Source organism: Eptesicus fuscus, chromosome 19 (genome assembly GCF_027574615.1).
Source record: "Eptesicus fuscus isolate TK198812 chromosome 19, DD_ASM_mEF_20220401, whole genome shotgun sequence".
NCBI classification, from domain to species: Eukaryota; Metazoa; Chordata; class Mammalia; order Chiroptera; family Vespertilionidae; genus Eptesicus; species Eptesicus fuscus.
Window position 1 is genome coordinate 2,138,686 of NC_072491.1, and position 27,364 is coordinate 2,166,049.

A 27,364-nucleotide genomic window follows, 5' to 3' on the forward strand; every position below is an offset into this window, starting at 1 on the left:
CGAGTTCAGATGGAGGCAGAGCGGGAGGCAGAGCAGCGTCGTGGGAGGTGCCTCGCCTGCTGCTCTCCGGGGACGTGCAGCCTGTGGGGGAGGCGGGGCCGGGCCTCCTTCGCTCTGCCAGTAACTGTTCCGTGTTCTCTCCCAGGACTTGTGCAAGGACTGCCCCCCGGGCCCCCCGGGCCTGCCCGGCCTGCCGGGCTTTAAGGGGGACAAAGGGCTCCCGGGAAAGCCAGGGAGAGACGGCACAGACGGGAAGCAGGTGAGGAGCGGAGGGGGCCGGTGCTTTCGCTGGAACGTCCCGGGTCATCTTGGAGGTCCCAGGGCTGCCGCCGGGTTCCAATGGGCCAGCCCCGTCCAGGGCGTGACCCCGGGGGGCGGGGTCGTTGGGCTGTAGGAGGGCCCGGCTGCCACACCGCTGACCACATTGGTTGTGGGTCTGCCTGAGTCCACAGCCAGCGCCCTCTGCTCCGGCCGCTGGGGCGGGAAACCCCGGGGGGAGGCCCTCGAATAGGAGTCGCAGGGTGATGGGTCGCTGGTGACTGGGCGTGGGCTCCCACGCTCATTCTTTTTTTTAAAGAGATGGAACATTTTAAAAATATATTTTTATTGATTTCAGAGAGGGAGGGAGAGGGAGGGAGGGATAGAAATATCCATGATGAGAGAGAATCACTGATCAGCGGCCTCCTGCACGCCCCCCACTGGGGATCAAGCCCACAACCGGGGCGTGTGTCCGAACCACGGGGAATCGAACGTGACCTCCTGGTTCATAGGTCGGGCCCTACCACTGAGCCACCCGGGCCAGGCAGGACCCTCATCAGGTTCTCTTTGTTCCCTGCTGCAGGGCGAGGCTGGGCCCAGAGGCCTTCCCGGACCCCCAGGAGCTGCGGGCCCGCAGGTCAGTGAGCCTCCACCCACCGCTTAGTCTGAGGGCGGAGGAGCAATGTCTGGGGGAAGGAAGGATGGTTTACCAGCAGAAACCCCCCGTTCAAGGTCCCACCACGGCACGGACGCTCCCGCGACCTTGGGCCTGGCAGGGTCACTCTCCTTCGTCCAGTCTCAGGCGGTTCGCGCACAAACACCCGCGGGGTTGGCAGTGTGTGATGAGCTGTGGGACTGGGATGTGCAGTCTCACTGGTGAGGGCACTGCCTTTGGAGCTGTGTGGCCTTAGGCAGAATCCCTGACCTCTCTGGGCTCACCGTCACCTCTCACTGAGGACAATAAGAACAGCCTCCGTGGTGTGTTAGCGTGGGAGGATGTGGGCCCGGGAGGACGTGGCTCTCAGTGATCACCGCTAGGCACGTGCTGGGCGAATGCCGATGAGGAGTGAGGCTCGCCCTGCGGCTCCCAAGGCAGTGGGTGCTCTGGCTGCCAGAGGGAGTGTCTGGCTGTGGCCTTTGCCTCTGGGGACAGCCGTTAGCTCTAAGAGGAGGCTGCGTGAGCTGCTGGCCCCTTCTCAGTGTAGCTCTAGCGAGATCCGCACTGACTTGCGTTCTTGTTCTCGAAGGGAAGCACAGGAGAGCGTGGAGCAGACGGCGAGGCGGGGCCGAAGGGCGACCAGGTGAGCGCGTCAGGATGAGCCGCCCCTGGAGCTGCGGGCGGAGTGGGGGCTGTCTCTCCGCACCTCCCACCGCTTCCTGAGCGCAGGGGGCTTCCAAACACCACCCGTCCTGCCTCCCAGCTGGATTCCTCCGGCTCCCGGTCTCGTTTCCACCGCAGTTCTCCGAGGAGCCTGCTTTCCATTGGTTTCGTGTGAATCCTCTCCTGAGAACATCTTCCTGTGGATTTTAAAAAAATATATATTTTTATTGGTTTCAGAGAGGAAGGGAGAGGGAAAGAGAGAAACATCACTGATGAGAGAGAATCATGGATCGGCTGCCTCCTGCACGCCCCACACGGGATCGAGCCCAAAACCTGGGCCTGGGCCCCGACCTGGCATGGAGCTGTGACCTCCTGGGTCATAGGTCGATGCTCAACCCCTGAGCCACGCTGGCCGGGCCCATTGCGTTTCGGATGAGCTGTGGAAGGCATGGCGATCCATGGTGGACGTTGCGGCTTGCGTTGAAGGGGCAGGAGGGGAGGTGGACGGCAGGACGGCGTTTATTTTAGGGTGGTTTGCTTGGCTTGATACCGTGGTTGCGTGAAATGTTTCTGATTTATTTTTATTGTTGATAGTATTACAGCTACCTCCCAGTTCCCCCCTCTGCCCCCTCCCACACTTCACCCTTGTTGAGTTCTTTCTGTAATTCACATGGACTCCTCTCCGCGCGGAGACAAGGACCTTTTTCCTAAAATGACTGGGTGATTGGCGTGGTGCGGGCACACGACTCCTGTGACCCGCTGGGGCTCCCGTTGTGTCTGTGCGTCTGCTTGTTCTCCAGCTGTGGCCATGGGGCCCTGCACTCGCACATACCAACGAGAGCGACTCAGGGAGGACCCTGTGCGCGTCACGCAGCCACGTGTTCTCAGCGGTCGTGGCCGCTCCCGTCCCGCTCTGTCTCCTCACTTGCACGCCTTTTCCCCTTTTTCCCAGGGCCGCCCCGGAGTTCCAGGCTTCATGGGGCCCCCGGGGAACCCTGGGCCGCCGGTAAGTACCCGTCTTCAGTCTTCTGCTCTTTGGACCCTGTCCCCTGAGCACCCCCCTTCTCACTGCAGATGCCGTTTCCCCAACGTCTCTGTGTCCGAGAGGAGCCCAGCCAGTGGGCAGGGCAGAGGCTGCCTTGGAAATGCATAAGCTCCGGCCGCTGGGCACGGGGCAGGGCCCAGGGCGCGGGATCTCGTGTTGCTTCGTGCTCAGAGCCGAGCTCCTGACCGCGGCCAGGCACACACTCACTCACTTTCCGCTTGGTCGCCCTTAGGGAGCCGATGGAGTCGCGGGAGCTGCCGGACCGCCAGGCACCCCGGGGCCACCGGTACGTTCCTCCCTCTGGGTCTGGGTCTGGCTTTCCCAGAAGCCCAAGTGCTCGCCCGCCCTGCCCGGGTCCTCCCTCCTCCCGCCCCCCCCCCCGAGGGTCTGTCCCTCCTAGTCCACCGCCGGGGCCACTTTCCACGGAGCCCGTCACCCGGCCTCTAAGGTAAAGGCTCCGGAGAAATGACCTGGGACCTGAGACCAGAATTCAGTTACAGCCCACACAGGCCCACGGGGGGCCCATGTCTCCGCCCCGTCTCAGGGGGGCTTCTGTGTGGACAGGCGCAGGGAGAGGGAGGGCTTGGCGCTGACCCCCCGAGCCTGGGTTTATTCCCCAGGGAGTGTGCCCTGGGAGGTAGCCGCTGTCAGCCCATTGTTCCAAAGGCAGAGTGTCGCTAAGGAAGTGGACATCAGGGGTCAAGGCCTGGAAACCACAACTGGTGAGCTGGCCTCTGGACCAAGCCGTTCGTCTCAGACCCTCAGTGTGCTCACTGCCGGGGCTTCCAGAGCCTCTCCTGGATCCAGCGGGCAGAGGGGGCCCCCGGGGCAGGCATCGGGCGTGGCCCCTGCGCACACACTCACTCCAAAGACCACGTGGCGAATGAATGTCCCTGATCCCAGTGGCCGCCCGGAGCATTGGGAAGGTCCCGAATCCTGATCCCCACTTTGTAACTAAGGAAAGGGGGTTCAGTTCAGGGTCACACAACGGGGAAAGGTCAGCACCAGGTCACAGGGGAAAGGTCAGCGCCAGGTCACAGGGGAAAGGTCAGCACCGGGTACAAACCCTGCCTCAGGAATCGCAGAGTCATAGTCCAGGTCTGGCTAAGCCGCAGGTCAGGGCTGGTGCCCAGAGTCCTTTGGGAATCACCCAGGACAGCTTCCTCCTGCTCAGGTACCGTTTCCTCACCCGCTTCCAGTCTCACCCTCCTCAGACCCTGGGACAGGGCCGGGATGGGTCCCGGCTGCACACCAGGCTGCCTAGTCATGTGCTGCTCGGACCCCTGCCTGGGGAGAGACGCCAGAGGCAGGAGGCAGGACCAGGAGCAGCGTTGTTTCTCACCAACGACCCCCGCTCCCCGCCCCCCAGCCCTCGAAGGCCGTTCTGTGTGACATCATCGGCCTGAGAACAGCCAGTCCGAGAGATTTGATGGTGCTTTTCTGTCTTGGATCTTTTAGGGGAAAGAAGGTCCCCCCGGCCCCGAAGGCCCATCGGGTTTACCCGGAATCCCAGTAAGTGACATTTTAAAAAATCCCATTTCTTTCCTGCACAAGTAAGCAAACAAGACTCTATTTCACCTTCGTTAAAGCAAGACAAGGTCGCCAGGGAGTTGTGTGTGTTATCGAATACTAGCGGCCCGGTGCACGGATTCGTGCACATTGAAAGGAAATTAATTAGAAGAAATGTTTTAATATCGCTATTCACCCTTTCTGTATAATAAAAGCGTCAGAGGTGAAATAAAATTAGTAAAATGTACATGAAAATAATATAAAAATTGATTAATAAATAAACAATCACAACATGATATAACAACAACAAAGTCATGATATGAAAACAATGGCTGATAAGTGGATTAAACTCATTCTAATATCTCCCTGTATACCACATTAAGAGTAAAACACGTCCTGAGTGCTTGACTAATGTCAACGAATACAAAGACATTCATGATCGACAATTACAGATCAAAACACACGTGCGATTGGCGCCAGTGAGAGCTTTATATGTATTGTCCATGAGTGAGTCAACGTTTAATTTTAAATTGCCAGTGCATGTTGGACATTCGGCCGGTCACTTAGCCTTTTATATACATAGATAAAAGAAAAATAGTCACTCAATTAAGTTGAATTTTTGGTGGGGTCTATCTTAGTACCATTCTTTTATGCACATATTTATTGTTGTTTGCTTATGTAAATAGTATTTTTGTCTCTCCACACATCTATGTGTATGCATGTATACATATGTGTATGTGAATGGTATCTATATGTACCCATACAGTTAAGACAATAGAATCATACATACGTATGCATACAGAATTGCGATAATTAATTATTATGATAATATAAACATTTTCTACTTTCCATGCTGGTATTAAATGTTCATAAATTTCACCTACACTCCATCTAGTAAATGTCCCCTGATGTATGCGTTCATGTCTCTGTTGCCTCATGAATCTTAGTTAGTTTTAAATCTGCAGTAGACGAGCTTGCATGCACAGCCCCTTTCTGAGTCTGTGTGATGGTCCCTAAAGGGGGGGTCCTTGTCTGAGGCTCATCCTGTCTGAGGTTCTAGGATCAAGCTGCATGATTTCTTTCCACAAGTGCTGGGCTTTTTAACTCAGCAGCCTTCCCACTAGGATGGAGCTCTCCGCTGTGTGAGCAACACAGCCGGTCTGGAGAGGCCAGGGCTGCCTTCTCCGCTGGGAGCGAATCCTTGCGTGTGGCTGCAGTCTGGCCGGTGCACGCTTCTGAGGCCTCCATGGGCCTCCCCCCTGCCCACCCCCAAGGTGCCTTCTTTCCTTCCAGCTGCACTGGCTTCCTTCTGGTTCCCAGGACACCCGCATCCTCCCCTCTCCCGGCCACAGGGCCTTTGCACGTGCATTCCTGTCTGCCAGAAAGCCCTCTCCTCACCCCTAGTGAACAGCAGGTGCCTTTGACCTTTGCAGCCCCTTGTGAGCTCCAGGAGCCGTGCTGAGTGCTGCCCATCATTCAGTGTCCTCCTCAGCCTTGTCAGCACCGGCGTCTCCCCCTCCTCACCGCCGTGCTCAGTCAGAGCCCAGACACGAGGCCCATCGTCCCCCGTTTGACCTCAGGAATGTGTCCTGGAGGGCCTCCTCTAGATCGGCAGCAATAACAAAGAAACGTTGGCAATCTCTCCATGTTTTTATTATTGGCCAGACACTGCGGACCAGACACCCAAGCCTGACTCTGTGCTGGGGAAGCACCAGGCAATCAGACCAGTTCTGGCAGTTGAAACGCCTTTTTAGCTGCTACGTGCGAATGGAGCTGCATGTGTCCCCCTGCCCCGTGTATCTTGGGGCAGATGACCCATGTGAGTTTCTCTTGCAGGGAGCAGAAGGCAAAGAGGGCAGGGACGGAAAACCCGGCGCCCCCGGAGAGCCGGTAAGGGACTGACTTCTCACCATTCCACAGGCCCAGGTGGCGCTTTCTCGGTAACAGCCGCTACGTGCCCAGGAGCTGCTCCGGCCTGGGCACAGTGAAAGCTACTTTCTGTGCATTACTTCTGCCACTTCTATACTTTAGGGGCATGGATGGGAAATGATGGATGGATACACAGGCAGATGGATAGATGATGGATGGATACACAGGCAGATGGATAGATGATGGATGGATGGATACACAGGTAGACGGATAGATGATGGATGGATACACAGATAGATGGATAGATGATGGATGGATGGATACACAGGTAGATGGATAGATGATGGATGGATACACAGGTAGATGGATAGATGATGGATGGATGGATACACAGGCAGATGGATAGATGATGGATGGGTGGATACACAGGTAGATGGATAGATGATAGATGGATGGATACACAGGTAGATGGATAGATGATGGATGGATGGATACACAGGTAGATGGATAGATGATGGATGGATACACAGGTAGATGGATAGATGATGGATGGATGGATACACAGGTAGATGGATAGATGATAGATGGATGGATACACAGGTAGATGGATAGATGATAGATGGATGGATACACAGGTAGATGGATAGATGATGGATGGATACACAGGTAGATGGATAGATGATGGATGGATACACAGGTAGATGGATAGATGATGGATGGATACACAGGTAGATGGATAGATGATGGATGGATACACAGGTAGATGGATAGATGATGGATGGATACACAGGTAGATGGATAGATGATGATGGATGGATACACAGGTAGATGGATAGATGATGAATGGATACACAGGTAGATGGATAGATGATGGATGGATACACAGGTAGATGGATAGATGATGGATGGATACACAGGTAGATGGATAGATGATGGATGGATACACAGGTAGATGGATAGATGATGGATGGATACACAGGTAGATGGATAGATGATGGATGGATGGATACACAGGTAGATGGATAGATGATAGATGGATGGATACACAGGTAGATGGATAGATGATAGATGGATGGATACACAGGTAGATGGATAGATGATGGATGGATACACAGGTAGATGGATAGATGATGGATGGATACACAGGTAGATGGATAGATGATGGATGGATACACAGGTAGATGGATAGATGATGGATGGATACACAGGTAGATGGATAGATGATGGATGGATACACAGGTAGATGGATAGATGATGGATGGATACACAGGTAGATGGATAGATGATGGATGGATACACAGGTAGATGGATAGATGATGGATGGATACACAGGTAGATGGATAGATGATGGATGGATACACAGGTAGATGGATAGATGATGATGGATGGATACACAGGTAGACGGATAGATGATGAATGGATAGATACACAGGTAGATGGATAGATGATAGATAGATGGATACACAGGTAGATGGATAGATGATGGATGGATACACAGGCAGATGGATAGATGATGGATGGGTGGATACACAGGTAGATGGATAGATGATGGATGGATACACAGGTAGATGGATAGATGATGGATGGATACACAGGTAGATGGATAGATGATGGATGGATACACAGGTAGATGGATAGATGATGATGGATGGATACACAGGTAGATGGATAGATGATGGATGGATACACAGGTAGATGGATAGATGATGGATGGATGGATACACAGGTAGATGGATAGATGATAGATGGATGGATACACAGGTAGATGGATAGATGATGGATGGATACACAGGTAGATGGATAGATGATGGATGGATACACAGGTAGATGGATAGATGATGGATGGATACACAGGTAGATGGATAGATGATGATGGATGGATACACAGGTAGACGGATAGATGATGAATGGATAGATACACAGGTAGATGGATAGATGATAGATAGATGGATACACAGGTAGATGGATAGATGATGGATGGATACACAGGCAGATGGATAGATGATGGATGGGTGGATACACAGGTAGATGGATAGATGATGGATGGATGGATACACAGGTAGATGGATAGATGATGGATGGATGGGTACACAGGTAGATGGATAGATGATGGATGGATACACAGGTAGATGGATAGATGATAGATAGATAGATACACAGGTAGATGGATAGATGATGGATAGAAGGATACACAGGTAGATGGATAGATGATAGATGGATACACAGGTAGATGGATAGATGATAGATGGATGGATACACAGATAGATGGATAGATGATGGATGGATACACAGGTAGATGGATAGATGATGGATGGGTGGATACACAGGTAGATGGATAGATGATGAATGGATGGATACACAGGTAGATGGATAGATGATAGATAGATGGGTACACAGGTAGATGGATAGATGATAGATAGATGGATACACAGATAGATAGATAGATGATGGATGGATGGATACACAGGTAGATGGATAGATGATGGATGAATACACAGGTAGATGGATAGATAGGCTGCCTTTTGAGTTGCCTGCTGCATAATTTTCATTAGGAGTCATTTGAGCCATGATTACAATAATACAGGATGCCACATAGAGAATCTGGAGCCAAAATGCCTGGGTTAGAACCCCAGCTGTGTGACCTTGAGCAGATCGCTCACCCTCTCTGTGCCTCAGTGTTTGGCCTGAAGGGGAACAGCAGCCTCCCTCATTGGGTTTCAGTGATAGACTCCCATGAAGTGCTGTGTGTTGAAAACTCTCAACAGATGCTGGTTGTGAGCATTTTCCTGCTGGTAACGGGCCAGTGATGAGATGGCCAGCCCACCGACTGGGGGCCAGGAGCCGGGCCCCTATTCCCCTGATCACAGAGACCAGTGAGGGGGTGGCCCTAACTTACACAGACCCAGGAAGAGAAGGTCACCCCGCGGTCTCACAGCTAGGCTTGGACCAGCGGTTCCAGCCAACCCTCTGGAATCAGATTGTGACCCACCCTCCTCTCTCTACAACTTCCCCTCTGAGTCCAAGGATGCTCCCCCCCGCCCCTCCCCCCCCCCCGTGGGCCCCATCGGACCCTCCAGGTGCAGGTGCTGTGCACCCTGGGCCGGGGCAGGCGCCCGCTGTAAGGAGGGCACCTCGCGCACTGGCTCTCGGTCGTGGCCTGGTTCCACCCAGGGCAGTGCGAGCTGCTGGTGAAGAATTGGAAACAGCGAGCGGGTGGGCCGGGGAGGGGAGTCAGCACAGGCCCCGCCCGGAGGCACGGCCGCTGGCGAGAAGCACAGCCTCTTGGTGTCCCTGCAGCGGTCGCCAGGCCGGCTGTGCCAGGTGCTCACGCGGCCACGTTTCCCTGAGCCTCCGTGTCCCAGTTGTCAAGTGCGGTTGTTACCAGCTGCCTGGAGGGGCCGGTGGGGAGGCACAGAGCCCGTTAGGACGGGGAGCCTGCGTCACTTCTCCAGCAGCCGGGCGCCTCCGAGAAGGCGAGGCCGAGGAGCCATCACTGCAGAGATGAGCCCGAGGAGCCAGCATGCCCCAGGGGCACCGGACGCAGCGGGCGGGGCGGGTGGCGGTGTGAATGGGTGAAGGGGACCGCAGAGCGGGGTGGGGCTGCAGGGGGGCAGGGACGGGCGTGTGGAATGTGGTGCTTGGAAGCCCAGGCAGCAAGAACAGGGGGACCCCTCCGCTCTCCTCACCCCCTTCTCTTCCTCTTTCCTCAGGGCAAAGCAGGAGAGCCGGGCCTGCCAGGACCAGAGGGTGCCCGCGGGCCCCCCGTAAGTGCCGTGCATGTGTGAGCATGTGTGTGTGTGTGTGTGCGCGCACCCGTGTGTGCTTGTGTGTATGTATGTTGTGTGTGCACATGTTTTATGTGCTTGTGTGTGTATGTGTGTTGTGTGTGTGCACGTTTTTGTGTGCTTGCATGTGTGAGAGTGTGTGTAAGTATGTGTGCATGTGTATGTGTGTTAGTGTGTGTATGTGTGTGTGTGACTGTATGGCTGTGTGTGTGAGTGTGTGTGTGTATGAGAGTGTGAGTGTGGTTGTATGACTATGTATGTGTGAGTGTGTGATTGTATGACTGTGTGTGTATGAGAGTGTGAGTGTGTGTGTGTGTGTATGACTGTGTGTGAGTGTGAGTGTGTGATTGTATGCTGTGTGTGAGTGTGTGTGTGTGTATGACTGTGTGTGAGTGTGAGTGTGTGTGTGTATGACTGTGTGTGTGTATGACTGTGTGTGAGTGTGTGTGTGTATGACTGTGTGTGAGTGTGTGTGTGTATGACTGTGTGTGAGTGTGTGATTGTATGCTGTGTGTGAGTGTGTGTGTGTATGACTGTGTGTGAGTGTGTGTGTGTATGACTGTGTGTGTGTGTATGACTGTGTGTGAGTGTGTGTGTATGAGTGTGAGTGTGTGATTGTATGACTGTGTGTGAGTGTGAGTGTGTGTGTGTATGAGAGTGTGAGTGTGTGATTGTATGACTGTGTGTGAGTGTGTGTGTGTGTGTGTGTGTGTGTGTATGACTGTGTGTGAGTGTGAGTGTGTGAGCCGTCCCTGGTAGAATGAAGCATCAGCCGCACGGCTAAGACGCGGTGGGTAAGGTCTCCGAGACGCCGGGCCCCGGGGCTCAGGGTCCCCCCACTTCAGGACCCGGGCTCCACTGCAGGCTCCGTGCTTCCACGCGCGCTGTGCAGGCCCTTTCCCAGCCGCCGCCACGGGGACCGCGTGGTGGTTCTAAGGCTGCTTGGTTCTTGTCCTCTGTTCCCGTTCCCCTGGCCGTTCCCTGGACAGTAGAACCTGAACAGGCGTCTTCATTTTAGCTTGGAACACGCCCATGGCTAAAGGGTTAAAAGTAACTCGTTCTCGTTGCAGAACAGTAACGATGATGATGGTAATAATTTAAAATATGGAGAAGAAAATAGGTACTTGTAATCCTACAACCCAGAGAGGGAAAGCGCTGGTAATGGCCATGATATTTTCTCGGTCTTTTTTAAGTGCATGAATTCTGACCTTTATGGGCCACATCTCTACCTGGGGTCAGGCCATCAGAGGTAACAGCTGGTTTCCTATAAAAATGCACTCATTCTATATGTCTGGGGTTGTTGAGGATTTTTGTGGGGTTTTTTTTGTGGGTTGGTTGGTTTGTTTTTGCTAAATACTTTATTCCTTCGTAATTTTTAAATTGTTTACACAAATCCTTAAATTTGTTTTTGAAAAAAGTACTATCTTTAATGAAAATTCTAAAATCCAATTATCTGGCAAGAAGGAGGAGATCAAGATGCCAGTTCTCTTTCCTTAATGCGTTATTCTGTAAAAAAAATCAATAACTTCCCTGGCCCACATTCAATACGGAGGAAATAAACACAAAATCCATGCCCTTTCGCCGAATCCCGCGGCTTCCCAGCCGATCACACCAGGAGGAGAACCTCGGGGTGGAGAAGGCACCTGCCGTGGGCCCCAGACCCAGTGGCGATTTCTGTCCGGGGGGCGCCTGCAGATTGGGCGGGAGGCCTTCCTGGCAGTCGCCATGGAGACCCAGGTGCTGGGGCCTGTGTTGGGGCAGGACCCAGCCCCGTGGTGTGAGGCCAGGAGGAGGAGGAGGAGGAGGAGGAGGAAGCATGAGGCCAGGGCACACCCCGGCTGTTCCCCCCCCACCTGGGGCACGTGTGGGGCCAGTCCTGCCGCGCTGTGACTGAGCGGGGAAGGGCCCTCACCCAGGCCGCGGGCATTGGGGACATGGCCAGTGCCCAGCACAGAGCAGGGCCCGGTGGAGAGTGAGAGGAGTCAGGACCCCCCTCCTCCCACCGCCCCGTCCTCCACCATCTCGCCAGGTTCCTGCCCCTCCCTCTCGCCAGCCTGCCCTCCGGTGGGCTAACTCGGGTCTCTCTCACCTAGGGCTTCAAGGGACACACGGGCGATGCTGGCGCCCCCGGCCCCCGGGTAAGTGATGTCCTGCCGCGAAGGTCGTCCCCGATGGGCTCCTGGGCCCTGCAGGCCAGTGCGCCACCTTGTCACCCAAGGAGCCTAACGCGCCATCCCTCGCCTGGTCTAATTTTTCTAGAAATTTCTCTTGGGAGGGGAGGGCAGACGCTGACTTACAAACAACTGGACCAAGTCAGCTGGAATCCGGGTGGCCCTGGGCTGGCTGCACAGAGCTCCCGTGTGGAGAGCATCGGGTTATCCTGCAGGATCAATGCCCCGAACAGAAGCCCCACCGTGCCCTGAGAACGGGGAGAAGCTGGGGGTGGGGGTCAGCCGGTGAGGAGGCAGAATTCCAGGCGGTGTGCCCGGCCCTTCGCTGCTGTTCCCTGCGGCTCAGAGGGGCGCACACGGCCCAGGCCTCGCACTGGCCTGTGGCACCGCAGCCAGCGCGGCCCCGGCCCAGGGGCGCCTGCTGTGGGCCTCCCCTCCCCCCTCGCGGGCACTCCCATCGGAGACCCTGGTGTTCTGATCCCCCTCCCTCACCGCAGCTGCGTCCTCTCTGCTTTTCCTTCCAGGGAGAGCCCGGGGCCATGGGGCCCCCCGGCCGGGAGGGGTCACCAGGAAAAGATGTAAGTGGGCGTCCTGGGGGCCTGGCTGGGTGTGTGGGAGCAGGCGTGTAGGGGAAGTGCAAAGGGCTTCACCGAAGGACCCAGGGCCCCCCGGAAACTGTCCCGGAGAGGAGCTCCCGGGGCGCCTGCGGGAGTCACGGGCAGTTTTGTGAAATGCTTGCAGTGTGCCGGCCTCTGGGTGGCGAGGTGAGCCTCGGTCCGCGTCTGTCCCGTCACACGCCTGCCGTGACTCGGCGATAACGCCCCTCTCTGTTCCAGGGGGACGCTGGACCCGCGGGGCCGCAGGGTCCCCAAGGACCGAGGGGCCCACCGGTGAGTTTGCTTCGAGACCCATGTGTCTGCAGGGCCTGTTACCATGGTGATACCTGTGGTTTACCCCGTAGCCCCACGTGCTGTCAAAAGCCGTTAGAACGTGGTGACCGCCCTAAGTCCCCCAGCACTCCGCCCACACCCCAACTCTTTTCTGGAACCACCTACCCACAGTCAGAAATTTAAAAGGTGCCACCTGGTCGGGCAGGGCCCAGGCCCTCTGGGTGCGCGTTCCCAGTGGGGGTGCTGTCACCCCAAGGGGCACACATTGGTTCTTACGGTGCCAGAAACCCTTCATATATTAACCAGTGTGCACACAGAGCAGACACACGCGTGTATAGCTGTGATGTTACCGTGTCCCAGGGGTAGTTAGGGAATAGGACACGGGAACAGGCAGGGAGGAGGGGGTGTGATAAGGTGGAGGCCGGGCCCCGGAGCCCCTAGGCCCTCAGGGTCATCCCGGCCCCTTCTGCCCTGGCATCGGGCTCCCGCCCCAGGACCCAGGCTTTCCTCTCGGCCTCGGCCTCAGCCGGGAGCATCTGCTTCCCTGACTCAGAGGCGGTTCTCACCGCCTTGAACCAGACGCTGACTGTGTACGATATCGGCAGAGCCCGGTGCCAGGGCTGCCCGGGCATCTACGTAACTCACTCACTGAGTCCTCCCCAGACCCTGGAGGCAGGTGCCATTGCTGTCCCCGCTCACAGATGAGAACTGGAGGCACAGAGAGGTCAGGTAACTTGCCTGAGACCACACAGCGATTCAGGGGCGGAGCCAGGGTCTGGGCTCCAGCAGTTGGGTTCAAGGTGAGCTTACTTCAGCACCTCCTGAGCCACAGTTTGTGAGATTTCCTCCTCAGAACCACCACCTGGCAGGAGGGTCCTGGGGTGGGAGATTGGAGCTCCGGGCCACGGGGAGGGGCTGTGGCCGCCATCCCTGAGGGGCATGGTCACTGAGGGGATTCCCGATGACAAGCGGGACCTGAGCAGGGGCCTGCACCCCAGGAGGGAGCCGGGTCTCAGCCCCGCCAGCCCCGAGTGAGCAGGTGGCAGGTGCCGCCGAGAGCCACCCTGTGCACATCCGCCGTGTGGATGCCGTGAGCCAATGTGTCTCGGCGCCTCCCTCGCTGCAAACGGCGAGGGCCAGAGGGAGGAGGGGCAGAGCTACAGTCGGCACAGGGCTGAGCGGAGCGCGTGTTTTTAGAGCCACACAGATGGGCGGTGGGTGGGCGGAGGGAGGAGCGCCCGGCGGCCCTCCCTGGAGGGGTGAGGGGAGGTGGGCACACACACAGGCTGGCTGTGACCCCCACAGGCCCCATGCCTCAGCTTACCCACCTGTGCCAGTGATAACGACAGTGATGTGACAACTTTTTAAAAATGTATATTTTTATTGATTTCAGAGAGGAAGGGGGGAGAGAGAGAAGCATCAATGATGAGAATCATTGATCAGCTGCCTTCTGCGTGCCCCACACTGGGGATGGAGCCCACCCCCTGGGCATATGCCTGATAGACTCATGGGTACATGCTCAGCCACTGAGCCACGCCAGCCGCACACACGTGCACTTTCTAGGCCCAGGCGGAGGCCCTCATTATGACCCTGCTGACAGCGCGTCCTGATGCGGTCGGGCAGCAGCGGCGGCTCCGGTCGCCTGGGCCAGCTCACTTCCCTTTCGGGCAGGTGGCCTGGCGTTTCTGTGTGTGCCTGTGGTGAGCAGTGGGTGGGGCACTGGAGCCTGGCACATAGGGAGTGCCCGCAGCGAGTGCCCGCAGGGAGTAACCAGGGATCTCACTGGCTCAATGTCTTTATCAAAACCACAGACGTGCCCGCAACGCCCACCCGTTAGTGGGTTCGGGATCGGGAGTCGGTCCTGGCGTCGGGTGACCCTGCACGAACCATGCGTCCGAGTCTCAGTATCCGCCTCTGTTAGATGGGAATGAGGGCGCCCTTACAGAGGGGGAGGGTGCAGGGAGGCCAGCTGGCAGACGTGCCTCCTGAGCCGCTGGGAACAGCGCGGCTGGGATGTGCGCAGTTTCGTGTGGGACCGTTTGTCCTTGAGAGGCTCTGAGCGAAGGGCGCGTGGATGCACGGGTGGACGAGGTCATGGTCAGTGACTGTGCGGGGCCGTGGGTGCTGGCCGCCGGGTAGGCCTGGATGCAGTTAATTTTACAATATTGTGGACTTGACATTCCGAGCTCCGATTAGCAGCTCCTGGTGTGAAGGCAGGGCCCGCCCCCAGGGCTCCCTGCCCCATCCGGCTCTGTGACTTGGGCGGAGCCCCTGCAGCGGTCTCCCCGTTTCTCCCTCAGGGTAAGAGTGGATCGCCCGGGACTTCAGGGGACCGAGGCCCCGCAGGAAGCCCAGTGAGTATCGCCCTGGGCTGCGTGACCAGTCGGGCAGGCTCCGGAAGGGGCGTGTGGCTCAGTCCCACATTGTCCGCTCTCCATCCCCAGCAGCATCGATGGGAAAGCATGGGGTTCCAAAGGCAGAGCAGGCGGCGGAGGCCAGGGGGTGCAGGCAGGCCTCCTTTAAAGTCTAAAATACATGGGGGGGGGGGAGGGGAGAGGGAGTAGAGAGGATAAATGATGATGGGAAAATAAAGAAATTAAATAGATGCGATTATGCAGTTGGCTCCCTGTGGACAACCGCGGGCATCCGAAGGAACAAACCTATTAAAGACTTTTCTAAAAACAGGTAATGAAATGGCCCAGCGGCTGCTGGCTGTGCCCAGAAGATGAAGAGCCGGGCTCAGCCCGAGGAGCACAGGGCTCAGGCGCAGGGCAAGCAGCAGGGATGGGCGTCCATGGTGTTAGCTCCAGGGTGTCCTCCTGCTGGTTAGGAGGGGGGATGGGAGGCAAGAAGGATTGGTGGGTACCGAGTAGGAGGAGGGTGGGACGAGTCATCCGCAAAGTCCTGGGCCCTGGAGAGAGGATCCGGGATCGGGGGTCAGGACTGCTACGGGGGGACATGGTGGGGAAGATGGGTCTTTGATGGATTCTAGGCTCGGAGATGTCAGCCTGTCCGTGCGTCCCCTCCCAGCCCTGTCTCTCGTATATTTTGTTGTTGTTAATCCTCACCCGAGGATGTAGTCTCCGTTGATTTTTTGTTTTTAAGAGAGAGTGGAAGGGAGGGGGAAAGACAGAGAGAGAAACATCGATGTGAGAGAGACACACCGATTGGTTGCTGCCCGCACGTACCCTGACGGGCCAGGGATCTGGCCTGTGACAGAGGAGGTACGTGCCTCAGCTGGCCCTTGACCTTGACGAACTAACCGGGTTCTCCCTCCACAGGGCCAGAAGGGAAGCAAAGGAGACAGCGGCAGCCCGGGACTCCCTGGTTTCCTGGGTCCCCGGGGGCCTCCGGTAAGCAGAGCACCCCGAGGGGGCCGAGGCGCCTGCCTCTAGGGGTACAGTTCACGTGTCCTTCGGCCCCCCGTGTCCTCAGGTCCACCTGCTGGGTTACAGCGACCTGGTGTGCAGTCCAGGGTGCCTCCTGCATTAGGTCACACCTGTGGGGGGGCGGGGCTCACCCCCTGCTCCCTAATAGTGAGAACCGGCCCCCCCCCTTATTCAGAGGGGGCACGGCTCCTGCCTCTGGGAGCCAGAGCTGGTTTATGTGAGCAGTTGGCGGGGTGCCCAGCCCCTGGGGAGCTCCGTACACACAAACTGTTTTACGCAGTGAGTGTGGCGGGGGTGGGGGTGAGGGTCCTGGCCTCAGAACTTCACGGCCCCTGAGACATCGCATCGCAGATGACATGTTTGGGCTGTAGGGTCAGAGCTTGCAGGTGGGGTCAAGGTCACCTGTTCAGCTGGCACTCCAGCCGGCCCTGCGTCCCAGTCTCCTGACCTGACCGCCTGACGCAGAGGAGCCGGGGGTGATGGCTGCCAGGTCTCAGCAAGGCCCCTCCTCCTCCCCCTCCACCCCCCCCTTCTGCGAGCCACGGCCACGCCCTGGCTCCTGACCTGTGAATGAGGGTCGTGTGGAGCGTGCTGCGTGGAGAGCTCACCCTGCTCCACCCCCTCCAGTTCATTCCTGGCCCCCGAGGTGCCCCGCTGCCAGCCCTGCCCAGCCACTGGGGCTGTGACCTCTCTCTGCCCTTTGCTGCCTGCTAGCCCCAGCCCACAACGGCTCTGGGCACTGGTGTTCACTGGGGCCTGTTCGTTCACTGGACACGCCTCCTCCTCCACGCCTGCCACTGATCTGGCTGCCCTGAAGCAGCCGGGCGCCCCCTCCTCCCCTAGACTCCCTGCTGCAGACCCCTTAGTCAGGGTGACAGCCGACCACGTGTTAGCCCCTCCTTGCTAGTTCCAGGGCCATTCCAGGTACCGACACATTCAACCTCGTGGCCACCTATGAAGCAGGGACAGCAGCGGGTCCCATCTCACAGATGAAGAATCTGAGGCACCAAAGGCTTTAGGGAGTTGTAAGGAGGCTGTCCAAGGCCGCAGAGCCAGCAAACAGAGGAGTCAGGACTTGAACTTGGGAGGCTAATGCCACAGCCCAGTGTCTTCTTGGTGCCTCCTTTCACCCCGAGCCTGCTTCTCCGGGAGGTCTCGCTGTCGCAGCTGATGCCCCGGGGCCCTCTGGGTGGCGGCACAGCCGTCCCCTTGCCGAGGAGGCCGGACCCGAGGCTCCCTCCACCTGGAGCGTCTCCCTGTCGAGGCCCCTGGTCCGTCGATGTCTTTGCTGGAACGTGACTGGGGCGGGTTATGTTTAGAAGACGGTCCATTACGTGTGATGTGCAGCCGCCGAGCTCACCGTGTCGTGTTCTGTCTCACAGGGCGAGCCCGGAGAGAAGGGAGCCCCAGGCAAGGAGGCAAGTGTCACCCCTCCCGCCCTCCCTGGTGACCCTTTCCCATGCAGACGTGGGCCAGCTCCACGGTGGTGGTGGTGGGGGGGGGGGACACAGGGAGTCCCCGGGCCCTGGGCGTGGCCGAGCTCCACACTCGCTCACTGCTTTCTGAACGGGGGTCCAGATTTTAAATTTGCAAGGGCCCCACCAATTCCGTAGCCGGTCCAGGGGTACCATCTTTTTTTTTTTTTTTTTTTTGAAGTATTTTTATTGATTTCAGAGAGGAAGGGAGAGGGAGAGAGAGAAACATCAATGATGAGAGAGAATCATGCATCAGCTGCCCCCTGCACGCCCCACACTGGGATCAAGCCCGCAACCCGGGCACGTGCCCTGCCTGGGAATCGAACTGTGACCTCCTGGTTCATAGGCTGATGCTCAACCACTGAGCCACGCCGGCCGGGCAGGGACCCTGCCTTTGGAATGAGGAGGATTGCTCCCTCTGCACCTTTGGGTCACTTTCTTAACCGGAGGAGCTGGGTGGGAGGGCTCCGTACCGGGAGGCGGGTGCCCCGCCCCGGCCATGCTTTGCTCACCAGGCGTATCGCTCACTCACCCATCGACCCCTGTTGCCTCCTGCTCATTGCCCGTGGCTGCCGTCACAGCAGCCCTCCCTCCTCCCTGTGCCTCTTGGTCAACGTCTAGACTCTGAGCAGGCACCCAGGTCTCCCCAGCCTGACCCACTCCCCTTTCCAGGGGGAGCCCTGTCCCCTGCTGCCCGGCCACACTGTGCCCCCATTCCCACCTCCGGATAGAGGCATGGGGTCCTGTGAAATTGCTTCAGGGCCGGTTGATTTTGGTTGCTATGAAACGGACAGAGACTTGGTGGCCGAGACAACAGACATGTATTTCTCAAAGCTCTGGGGAACCAGGGAGGTCCAAGGTCAAGGTTCTGGCCGACTGATTTCTTCCCTCCCTCATGGCGCTAGCCGGCCACTGAGTCCCCAGGACCACTCTCCCTAACCCCATTATGGGGGCCGTCCCTCATGACCTCATCCAAACCTAATCACCCCCAAAGACACCCCTCACACCCCTAATACCACCACGTATGAATTGGGACACGAATATGCGTCCATAGCAGACGGGGAGATGGAGAGGAGGTGGAGGGGAGGTGGCTGGCCGCGGCCGCTGGACAGCAGGCCGCAAGCTCCTCATCGGGAGTCGCAGAGTCACCACTGCGGTGGGAGGGCGTGGAGTCAGCCAGGGCCCTTGGGCTGAGAGCACTGAAGACCCACCAGGCGGGGCCCTGGGGGCCGAGGAGGGAGACTCCGATCCTGACGAGGACAGTCCTGGAAAAGGGGGGGGAGGACGGGGAAGGGGGCCGAGCGTGAGCTGGTGCCACGGTCCAGGGTGGGCCTGGGCGGGAGGAGGCCAGGGGCGGAGGGGACGCAGGCCTGCAGGGTCCGCACAAAGCGGGGTTCTCGGAGGAAGGAGTCTGGAGACCCTGGTCCTCGGCACACGGGTCGGGTAGACGCACCAAGAGACGGAGGTGCCCTATGCAGAGGGACCCCCCGGTGAGGGGCCGTCGGCCTTGGGTGTCATTGCAGGGTGAACCTGGGAAGCCTGGAGCAGCCGGACCCAGAGGAGAGAGGGTGAGTGGGGGCGTGCCACCTGCAGGGGCCGCTTCAGGGGCCGGGCTGTCCCGACACCGCGTGCAGGCCGCCCGGAGAGCTGCCGCCTGCACCCAACGTGCGGAGATGAGCCCTGCCCCCCACCTTGTCGCCAGCGCTGTTGGTCCCCCACCCCCCCTTTTCCATCATTTCTTACTGACGTCAGAGAGGAAGGGAGAGGGGGAGAAACGTCAGTGATGAGAGAGAATCGTGGCTCGGCTGCCCCCTGCACGCCCCACACTGGGGACCGAGCCCGCAACCCGGGCCTGTGCCCTGACCAGGAATCGAACCGTGACCTCCTGGCTCATAGGTCGCTGCTCAACCACCAAGCCATGCTGGCCAACGGTCCCCCTTTTCTGGTTGTTATTTGAAGAAGTGACGTCATTGCAATTACAAATGCCAAGGAAGTGAGAGACCGGGACAGCTCCCCCTCCCCGGGCACGCCTGTGTGCTCCGCGCTTGGCGCCCAGAGCCAGGGCGTCACCCGAGACAACAGATATGTATTTCTCAAAGCTCTGGGAACCAAGGTCAAGGTTCTGGCCGACTGGTTTCTTCCCTCCCTCATGGCGCTAGCCGGCCACTGAGTCCCCAGGCCCACTCTCCCTAACCCCATTATGGGGGCCCTTGGGGTGACAAGGGGACAGGTTTTCCATCATGAACTGCTTGGCATTACGCTCAGAAAGCCTCCCCTTCCATTCCATTTCTCCAGAAAGAACCACAGAGGGAAATCATTTGTTTTTATTTTTTTTTAGCACCACCAGCGGGGGAGGGGCATTCTCACACTGTGGCAGCATCTCTGCCTTCGGCGGGTTAAACACCGTGTGTGCCCACGAGCCTCCGCATGGTCACCTGTCACACTGTCGCACCACACGGTGTCCCCCCGCCCCCCCCCCCCCCGCCCCCGGCGTGTTTTCCTCGTCCTGCGAAGCGTTTACCTTGGTTTCCTTCCAAGTCGGGTGGGCAAGGGGAAGCCTCTGCCGCCTCTGGTGCCCCCTCCCGCCCTTGGTTCTGAGGATGAGCCAGGAAAGGGGCTATGGATGAGACGGATTGAGGGGTCCCCCCACCCCCGGCCAGTGTCATGCAGGTGCCCGGGAGCTCTTGCTGCGGGGATGGTTTGAGGTTTGGGTGGGAGCCAGGACACGCAGCCCCCAAACATGAATCTTCTCTAGGCCCAATCAGTACGCCAAGCTCGGCCCACGTTAAGTGGTTTGGTGGAGCTCTGCCAGGGAGCGGCAGGCACTCGCCCTGCGCTCCGGGAGCCGGGAACGGGACCGGCCTCTGCCCGCGGAGGGTGCTGGGCGGGATGGGTAGGTCACGCTGGGCCCCGAGGGGAGGCGCCTCGGCACCCCGTGCCCCGGGGCCTGGGCTACGATCCCGATGAGGACGGTCCCCGTGACGTGATCGCACCCGAGACATGGCGTGACCCCTCAGATCTGGCGAAGTTCATGTCTAATTCACTGCTCTTTTTTCGTTGGTGAAGTCATACACATAGACAGTGCCAATTGCAAAAAGCGGACGTAGTGAAAGAAGGGGCCCCTCCCCCAGGGCCTTGTTCCCGTCCCCTCCCCAGGGTCCATCCCGCCCGTCCGTGCACAGGACCCGGGTGGGTGTGCGGTCCACCTGCGTGCTCCCTGCGTCACGCCCGGAATAGCCCAGACGCTCGTGCTGTGCTGTCTCTTCAGTTCTGCATGGGAACGGATCCGCGGTGACGTGGCTGACTACCCGCCTTCCTTTGCCGCCGCTCCGGGCACGTCCACACCAGGCCCCCTTCCCAGTTGCCACCTGTTTCTGGTCTTTCCCCCCATTTCTCCCTCCCGCGGCCGCCGCCCCGCCGTGGGGCCTGCTGACCTCGAGGCCGATCATGTGACCACCATGTTTTCAGACCCTTGATCATCGCTGGGTCCTGCTGGTCAGCCGCACAGTAGCTCACGGGGTGGAGGACTGGGCCGCCCCCTGGTTGCCATGGTTTCCAATTACTGATCCAGGACCTCAGACTCGGGGTCCACAGTGGGGAGACCAGGGTCCAGGCAGCATCCTGCTCGGGTCCCACGAGAGCTGGGAGGAGGGCGCGGGAGGTTACCTACGTGTGAGGCACCTCTGTCCATGGTGCCACTGTCCCTGCAGCGGACGGAGGATGCTGGGCCGGAAGTGGGCTGGCAGCTGGGCGCTCAGTCTCAGAGGCGGGCAGACGGAGGGAGCCCCGGACTGGGGTTTGGAAATCAGAGTTCGCGCCCTGTCCCCTGCAGACCACCTGCGTGACCATGGCGGGTGGCCGTGTCCCGCTGGGCTCCATGTACTCACCTGGGCCAGGACGGAGGCCTCCTCTCCGGGAGCCAGAGGATCGGGGTCCCCTGCCCCAGGGCGCCTCCAGTCCTTTGCTTGCTGACCCTTCTTTCCCCCTCTAGGGAGATCCTGGCATCAAGGGTGACAAAGGAGCTCCTGGTGGGAAGGGCCAGCCGGGGGACCCGGGCATCCCAGGCCACAAAGGCCACACGGGCCTGATGGGCCCCCAAGGCCCTCCTGGGGAGGGCGGCCCGGCCGGGCCCCCGGGGCCTCCGGGCCAGCCAGGATTCCCGGGCCTGAGGGTAAGGATGCTGCTGGTGCCACAAACACGGGCTCCTCGGGGCTGAGGGGGGCCAGGGAGGGTGTGGCCTTCAGCGAGGCAGGGTATACCCCATGTGGCATGAGGACTGTCCTCCTAGATGCTTCAGTGTCCCACGCCTGGGCCGCACTCTGCTCCTCTGAGAGCCCCACTCCGAGGCTGTGCGGTCACCTGTGCAGGGCTGGGGTGACGGGCGGGGGTCAGAGCCAGAAGACATGCGACTCCAGTCCATGCAGGCGGGCGGGGCTGCTGGACAGTCCTGGGGGCGGGCAGGACCTCGCCAGGGGGAGATCTGGGGCCAGGCTCCCGGGTTGGTGCAGGAAGGAGCAGGCAGGCCAGCGCACCGAGTCCAGGTCACATAGGAAACGGGACGACTGCCAGCGCGACGAGGAGAGGGGAGGGAGTCCGGATGTGGGAGGGACCGGGCCAGGCAGACGTGGAGTGTGTGGTTCCTGTCAGGGGTCTCAGAGCAGGAGTTCCCGGGGAGATGAGTAACCCGCCTCCCTCCCTCCCAGGGCGAGTCTCCCTCCCTGGACACCCTGCGGCGGCTCATCCAGGAGGAAGTCGGGAAGCAGCTGGAGAGTGAGTCCCGCCTTGCTCGCGGCGCGCAGGTGCGGGCGGGGCTCGGCAGCCGGGAGCCGCCCGTCGTCTGTCCTTCAGCACTTGGCAGCCTCGCGTGGAAAGGCTGCGGAGAGCGGCTCCCGGAGCCATCCAGGTTGAGGCCGCCTGGCAGGCGCTGGCCAGCCTCCCCGGCACGGACCCCTCTCCAGAGCTCCCGCGAGTGAGGCTCAACGTGCCTCTGCTTGGTTGCCTCTCGCACGGGCAGCTCACCACCTGCAGAGCCGGGTCTGCCGTGACCATGCACTTTCCGTGCAGCAGTCCCCAAGCCTTGCAGCGGGTCGCCATGCTGTCCTGTCGTTCATCCCTCCTTCACGAAACCTCTGTTTTCACCCTCCGCAGCCAAACTCGCCTACCTCATGGCCCAGATGCCCCCGGCGCACGTGAAGATGTCTCCAGGCAGACCTGGGCCCCCGGGGCCCCCCGGGAAAGACGGGCTTCCAGGCCGAGCCGGCCCCATGGGGGAGCCGGGACGGCCCGGGCAGGGGGGTCTGGAAGGACCCTCCGGACCAGTTGGTCCCAAAGGTGAGTGAGGACCGGGGCGGGGATGGGAGGGGATGTGCTTCCCAGCATCCACAAGGCAGAGAAGGACCTCGGGGAGGCCGCACCACTGAGGTGTGATTGATGCCATCCTTACCGCGGCGTGGCAGCCGGCACGTTGGCACCGTGTACTTTTCCCAGAGGATGAACGGTTTGCGGAGCTGACAGTTTTGCAAAATTCTGCTCCTGCCAGGAGGACTGAACCCACTGCCTTCCCCTGCCTTGTCCTCCTGCATCTCCCCCGCTCCGGTGTCCGGCTCAGTGAAACGCCGCCCTGCCCTGTGAGAGTAGAACTGACTGAGGACCGAGAGATGGAACCTGCAGGCAGACAGACAGACAGCCCTGCAGGCAGACAGATAGACAGCCCTGCAGGCAGACAGACAGACAGCCCTGCAGGCAGGCAGACAGACAGCCCTGCAGGCAGACAGACAGCCCTGCAGGCAGACAGACAGCCCTGCAGGCAGGTAGATGCGGGAGAGCGAGAGGAAGGACCGAAACCAAACTCCCCAACCTGATAACTGGCTCCTCCCCTGGGAAGAATAATGGAGCGGGGACACCGTGTGGGGCATGATTTCAGCTGCCACTTCGTGACTTGCGCTTAGGGCAGTGGATGCTCCTAGCCTCTTCCCCTCCCGCGGCCTGTTTCCTTCTAGTCATTCATTCATTCGTTCATTCGTTCATTCATTCCCTGTAACGTTCCCCCTCCGGAAAAGGCTTTCTGTTACATTTGTGTCCAAATCCCATCTCTTTTGGTTCATAAAACAAAATGCATGAAGTAAGTGTCCATTGGAAAACGTAAAACGTAGGAAAGCATCAGACTGGGCGGCAGACTGAGCAGAGGTAGCAGTTCCATCGGGAAAGACTGGCCTCACGCTGCCCGGACTAGCACGCTTCCCATGGGATTACTAAAGAAACACGTCACCGGCCGGGGGTCCTGTAGAAACGACATAAGAAGGTGAACGATGAGAAGGAAATGGAGGGGGACAGCTTCATCAGTCTGTACAGTGCTAACTCGGACGCGTCTGACATATCCGCGGGGGGGGGACCGGTCTCCTGACCCTCTGTGGTGCTGACCCCTCCGCTTTGGATCCGCGTGCTGTCCGTGCCGCGCCACTCCTTCCGCTCAGCAGCTTCCCAGCTTCCCGGGAGCAGGGGGGGAGGGGGGGGGCTGTGTCTTGTGCACGTGCCACAGGCCCTGGGAGGCTCGTGTGTTCCCTCTCGGAGGCTCCGGCAAAGGCTCTGAGGACGTGCAGTGTAGGCCTGCGTGAGTGGATGCGTGGACGCGTGCATCTATGGAGAGTGTGTGTGAGTGTGTGCATGTGGTTGCCTGTGTTTGCGTGAGTCTCCACGTGTGTATGAGTATGTACCTATTTCCTGATGTGTGTATGTGCCTGTGTGTGCATGTGACAGGTAGTGACGTGCTGGGGTCACCGTGTAAATGTGTGACTTGAGCATGCATTTAGGAGGGAGTGTCGGTTGCGTGTGCACCCGTGTATATTTCCGAATGCATGTATGTGAAGGTGAGTGTGGAGAGTGTGTGAACAGGAATTAGGGCCCATCTGTGGGTGGTCAGGTCCCTGAGGACGCCCCCCCCCCCCACCCACATGGGGGACCCTTCTCTGCGCTCACCATGGTCTGTCTCTCCTCTGAAGGTGTATGTTCCCCTCACAGGTGAGCGAGGAGCCAAAGGTGACCCAGGAACGCCAGGTGTCGGCCTCCGAGGCGAGATGGGCCCCCCCGGAATCCCAGGTGGGCATGGCATCTGGGGCCTCTGGTGGGGACAGCGTCCATGGTGGCGGGTCCCTTCGGGGCAGGCTGGGGAGAAAGTATGACCTTTTAACTACAAGGTCACCGGACACTGATTTTCTGTCCCATCTGAAATGCCCGCTTCTGGACTTGCTATAGGACAATGGTGGGGCGTCCCTGGGCCCTTGGCTTGGGGTGAAATAAGCCTGGGCCGTGCTGGGAGCCGCGTGCCCCTTCTCGCCGTCCCCAGTGCATGCCGGCTTCTTACATGTGCCGAGGAACTTGCATAAAAACGCACGTTCAGTTGGTGTTTCCCAAATACCCTTGAACATGGAGCCTTGATTCTTTCCCGCTGCACCTCTTCCTTACATCTCAGCATATCTGGGGGGATGCTGGCCACTGGTGCTGGCTTGTCCTAGGCTGGCCTGTTCCTGGGACCAGGCAAGTCCACCTCCCACCCCGTGGCTCCGTGGGAATGCGGCAGTTCCCGGTGCGGGGTGGGGGCAGGCAGTGGAAGGCGTGACACTCGTGGCTACCGAGCTCCGTGCACTGAGCTTTCTAGGTTTGATTCTAGTTCATACGGTGACCCGAGGTCGCTTCTGAATATTAAGCCCAGAGGTCATTTTAATTTTAGTGTGTGTGTGAGTGTGTGTGTGTGTGTGTGTTTATCTTCTTGATTGTCCAAACGTCCTCAAGTGGCCACAATCGCTATTCTCCTTAAAGAAGACACCTACAAATACATTATACATACTTATTTTTGACTTCTTACCTACTTCTCAATAGCTTTAATGTTAATAGTATTTTTACATAAGGAGATTCCAAATAAAGAAGGGGGAGTTGACTGAACAGATGAGGTTGGGGTAAGACTGGTCTTTAGAAGTTCTGAGCAGAAGGAATGAGTAAGCTGCTGGTCTCAGGACCTGGTCTAAGGCAGGGCTGTAGGTGACATAACGGCCACCAAAGCCCTCATGAATTTTAGTGTTCCTGAAATGTCTGAAGGTCTTTTTAAGGTAAGAATCTACTTTTTTTATTTTGTTTACGGGGGACTCAGAGTTCCTAACATGATTATTAAGACTTGAGAAGGAATCTCATTGCCAAGGTCAACTCTAGCCCTTAGCACCGAGCGTCCCAGTTGCCAAAGCAAAGGGGAGACAGGTTGATTATATATTGTATTGTGATGCTTAATAAGTGGAGGCAGGGAAGCGGGTCATATTTTCTGGGTCATTCTGGTCTGTCATTTGCTTACATTGTTTACGTCGTCTTTGCCCATGGTTTGCGGAATAGGCTGACGTGGTCCCACTCTGCAGTTGCCCACGTGATAAAGCTTAGAAATTGCAGACAAGCTGGGTGTTGGAGAATGGGGTGTCACCAGGTGTCTGTAGGGACAGGTGAACCGGGCTGATGGCTAATGACAGGACTGGGTGTCCCACTCGCAGTCAGAGCACCTCCCAGGAGCCTGTGAGAACGCAGAAGGCCGGGTTTCCCATCCGCCCCGGAACGGAGCACACGTTCCGACCCTGGCCCTCATCTGCCTCTGTCTGCTCCTCTCCGGTGGCACCGATCGCTGTCCTCGTCCAGTCCAGGCAGCGCTTCCCCTGCACAGCTAGGTGCCCTGCGCCCTGGTGCCCACCGTGCCCAGTGCCCAGACCCGCTGCTCTCTGAGGGCATCTCCAGGGCGGCTGGTCCGGTGGGAGCACTGGGAACGGGGCTCGTTTGCTCCGGAGAAACCTGACCCCGTTCTGTTTGTTTTGCTCCTTGGCCAGGTCAGCCCGGGCAGCCCGGCTACGCCAAAGATGGGCTTCCTGGGGGCCCTGGCCCTCAGGGGGAGACCGGACCCGCCGGACACCCCGGCCCCCCGGGCCCGCCCGGCCCCCCCGGCCAGTGCGACCCCTCCCAGTGCGCCTACTTCGCCAGCCTTGCCGCCCGCCCGGGGAATGTGAAGGGCCCCTAGAAGATTCCGGAAGGCCCGGGGACTGCGGTGGATTTCTGAAACTTGAACTCAGAGCCGAGGACGTCGGAGACCTTGAAACATTTCGGCCACCTGCTTTTTTCTTTCATCATTTATTTTCTTGAGAGACCTCAGTGTTACTAAAACCAACAGATGCTGGCGGTCGGTCAGATTATTATTAATATTTTTATTAATTATTATTATTGCATTTGTTCATGCTTTCCAAGTTTTGCTCCCTCTCCTCTAAAGTGGAAACTTGATTTGGGGGCAGGAATCGAGTCGTAGTCCCGACAGCCGCTGACTGGCTGCTGCCCATGAAGGAACTCTGGTGCTGAAACGGCCAGACTCAGGCCAACATCCCCTCTTCGCCCCGAAGGGAATGGAGAATATGAGTCAGAGCTTCTCTCCCACGAGCGGAGGGCGCCGGGAACCTTCCCAGGGGAACAGTGAAGCGGGAGGAACGAGTTTGCAGCTGTGATGAGGGTGCAGAGAGCGGGGGTCCGGCGGGGGCGAGCACCCCCCTCTCGGTTCCAGGCCTCTGCACGGCAGTGCCGCGGGGTCCGCAGTGGCTCGCGGGATCCTGTCTGGACTCAGATGGGGAGGCCGGTGTGG

General features: G+C 58.5%; 1 protein-coding gene across 1 annotated transcript in view; it reads left to right on the forward strand.

The window, feature by feature from the left end:
• Positions 1-26,825, forward strand: part of COL22A1 (collagen type XXII alpha 1 chain) — a 112,459-nt gene extending 85,634 nt beyond the window's left edge. Inside the window, exons 44-63 of the mRNA XM_054708736.1 lie at positions 146-259; positions 842-895; positions 1,506-1,559; positions 2,532-2,585; positions 2,857-2,910; positions 4,083-4,136; positions 5,970-6,023; positions 9,713-9,766; positions 11,881-11,925; positions 12,483-12,536; positions 12,795-12,848; positions 15,149-15,202; positions 16,130-16,201; positions 17,620-17,655; positions 19,236-19,280; positions 21,704-21,883; positions 22,416-22,482; positions 22,861-23,043; positions 24,730-24,807; positions 26,568-26,825. Of these exons, the coding sequence (XP_054564711.1) occupies positions 146-259; positions 842-895; positions 1,506-1,559; positions 2,532-2,585; positions 2,857-2,910; positions 4,083-4,136; positions 5,970-6,023; positions 9,713-9,766; positions 11,881-11,925; positions 12,483-12,536; positions 12,795-12,848; positions 15,149-15,202; positions 16,130-16,201; positions 17,620-17,655; positions 19,236-19,280; positions 21,704-21,883; positions 22,416-22,482; positions 22,861-23,043; positions 24,730-24,807; positions 26,568-26,755 (1,548 nt within the window). The 3' untranslated portion in view covers positions 26,756-26,825. The remainder of the gene's footprint in view (positions 1-145; positions 260-841; positions 896-1,505; positions 1,560-2,531; positions 2,586-2,856; positions 2,911-4,082; positions 4,137-5,969; positions 6,024-9,712; positions 9,767-11,880; positions 11,926-12,482; positions 12,537-12,794; positions 12,849-15,148; positions 15,203-16,129; positions 16,202-17,619; positions 17,656-19,235; positions 19,281-21,703; positions 21,884-22,415; positions 22,483-22,860; positions 23,044-24,729; positions 24,808-26,567) is intronic.
• The last annotated feature ends 539 nt before the right edge of the window (positions 26,826-27,364 follow it).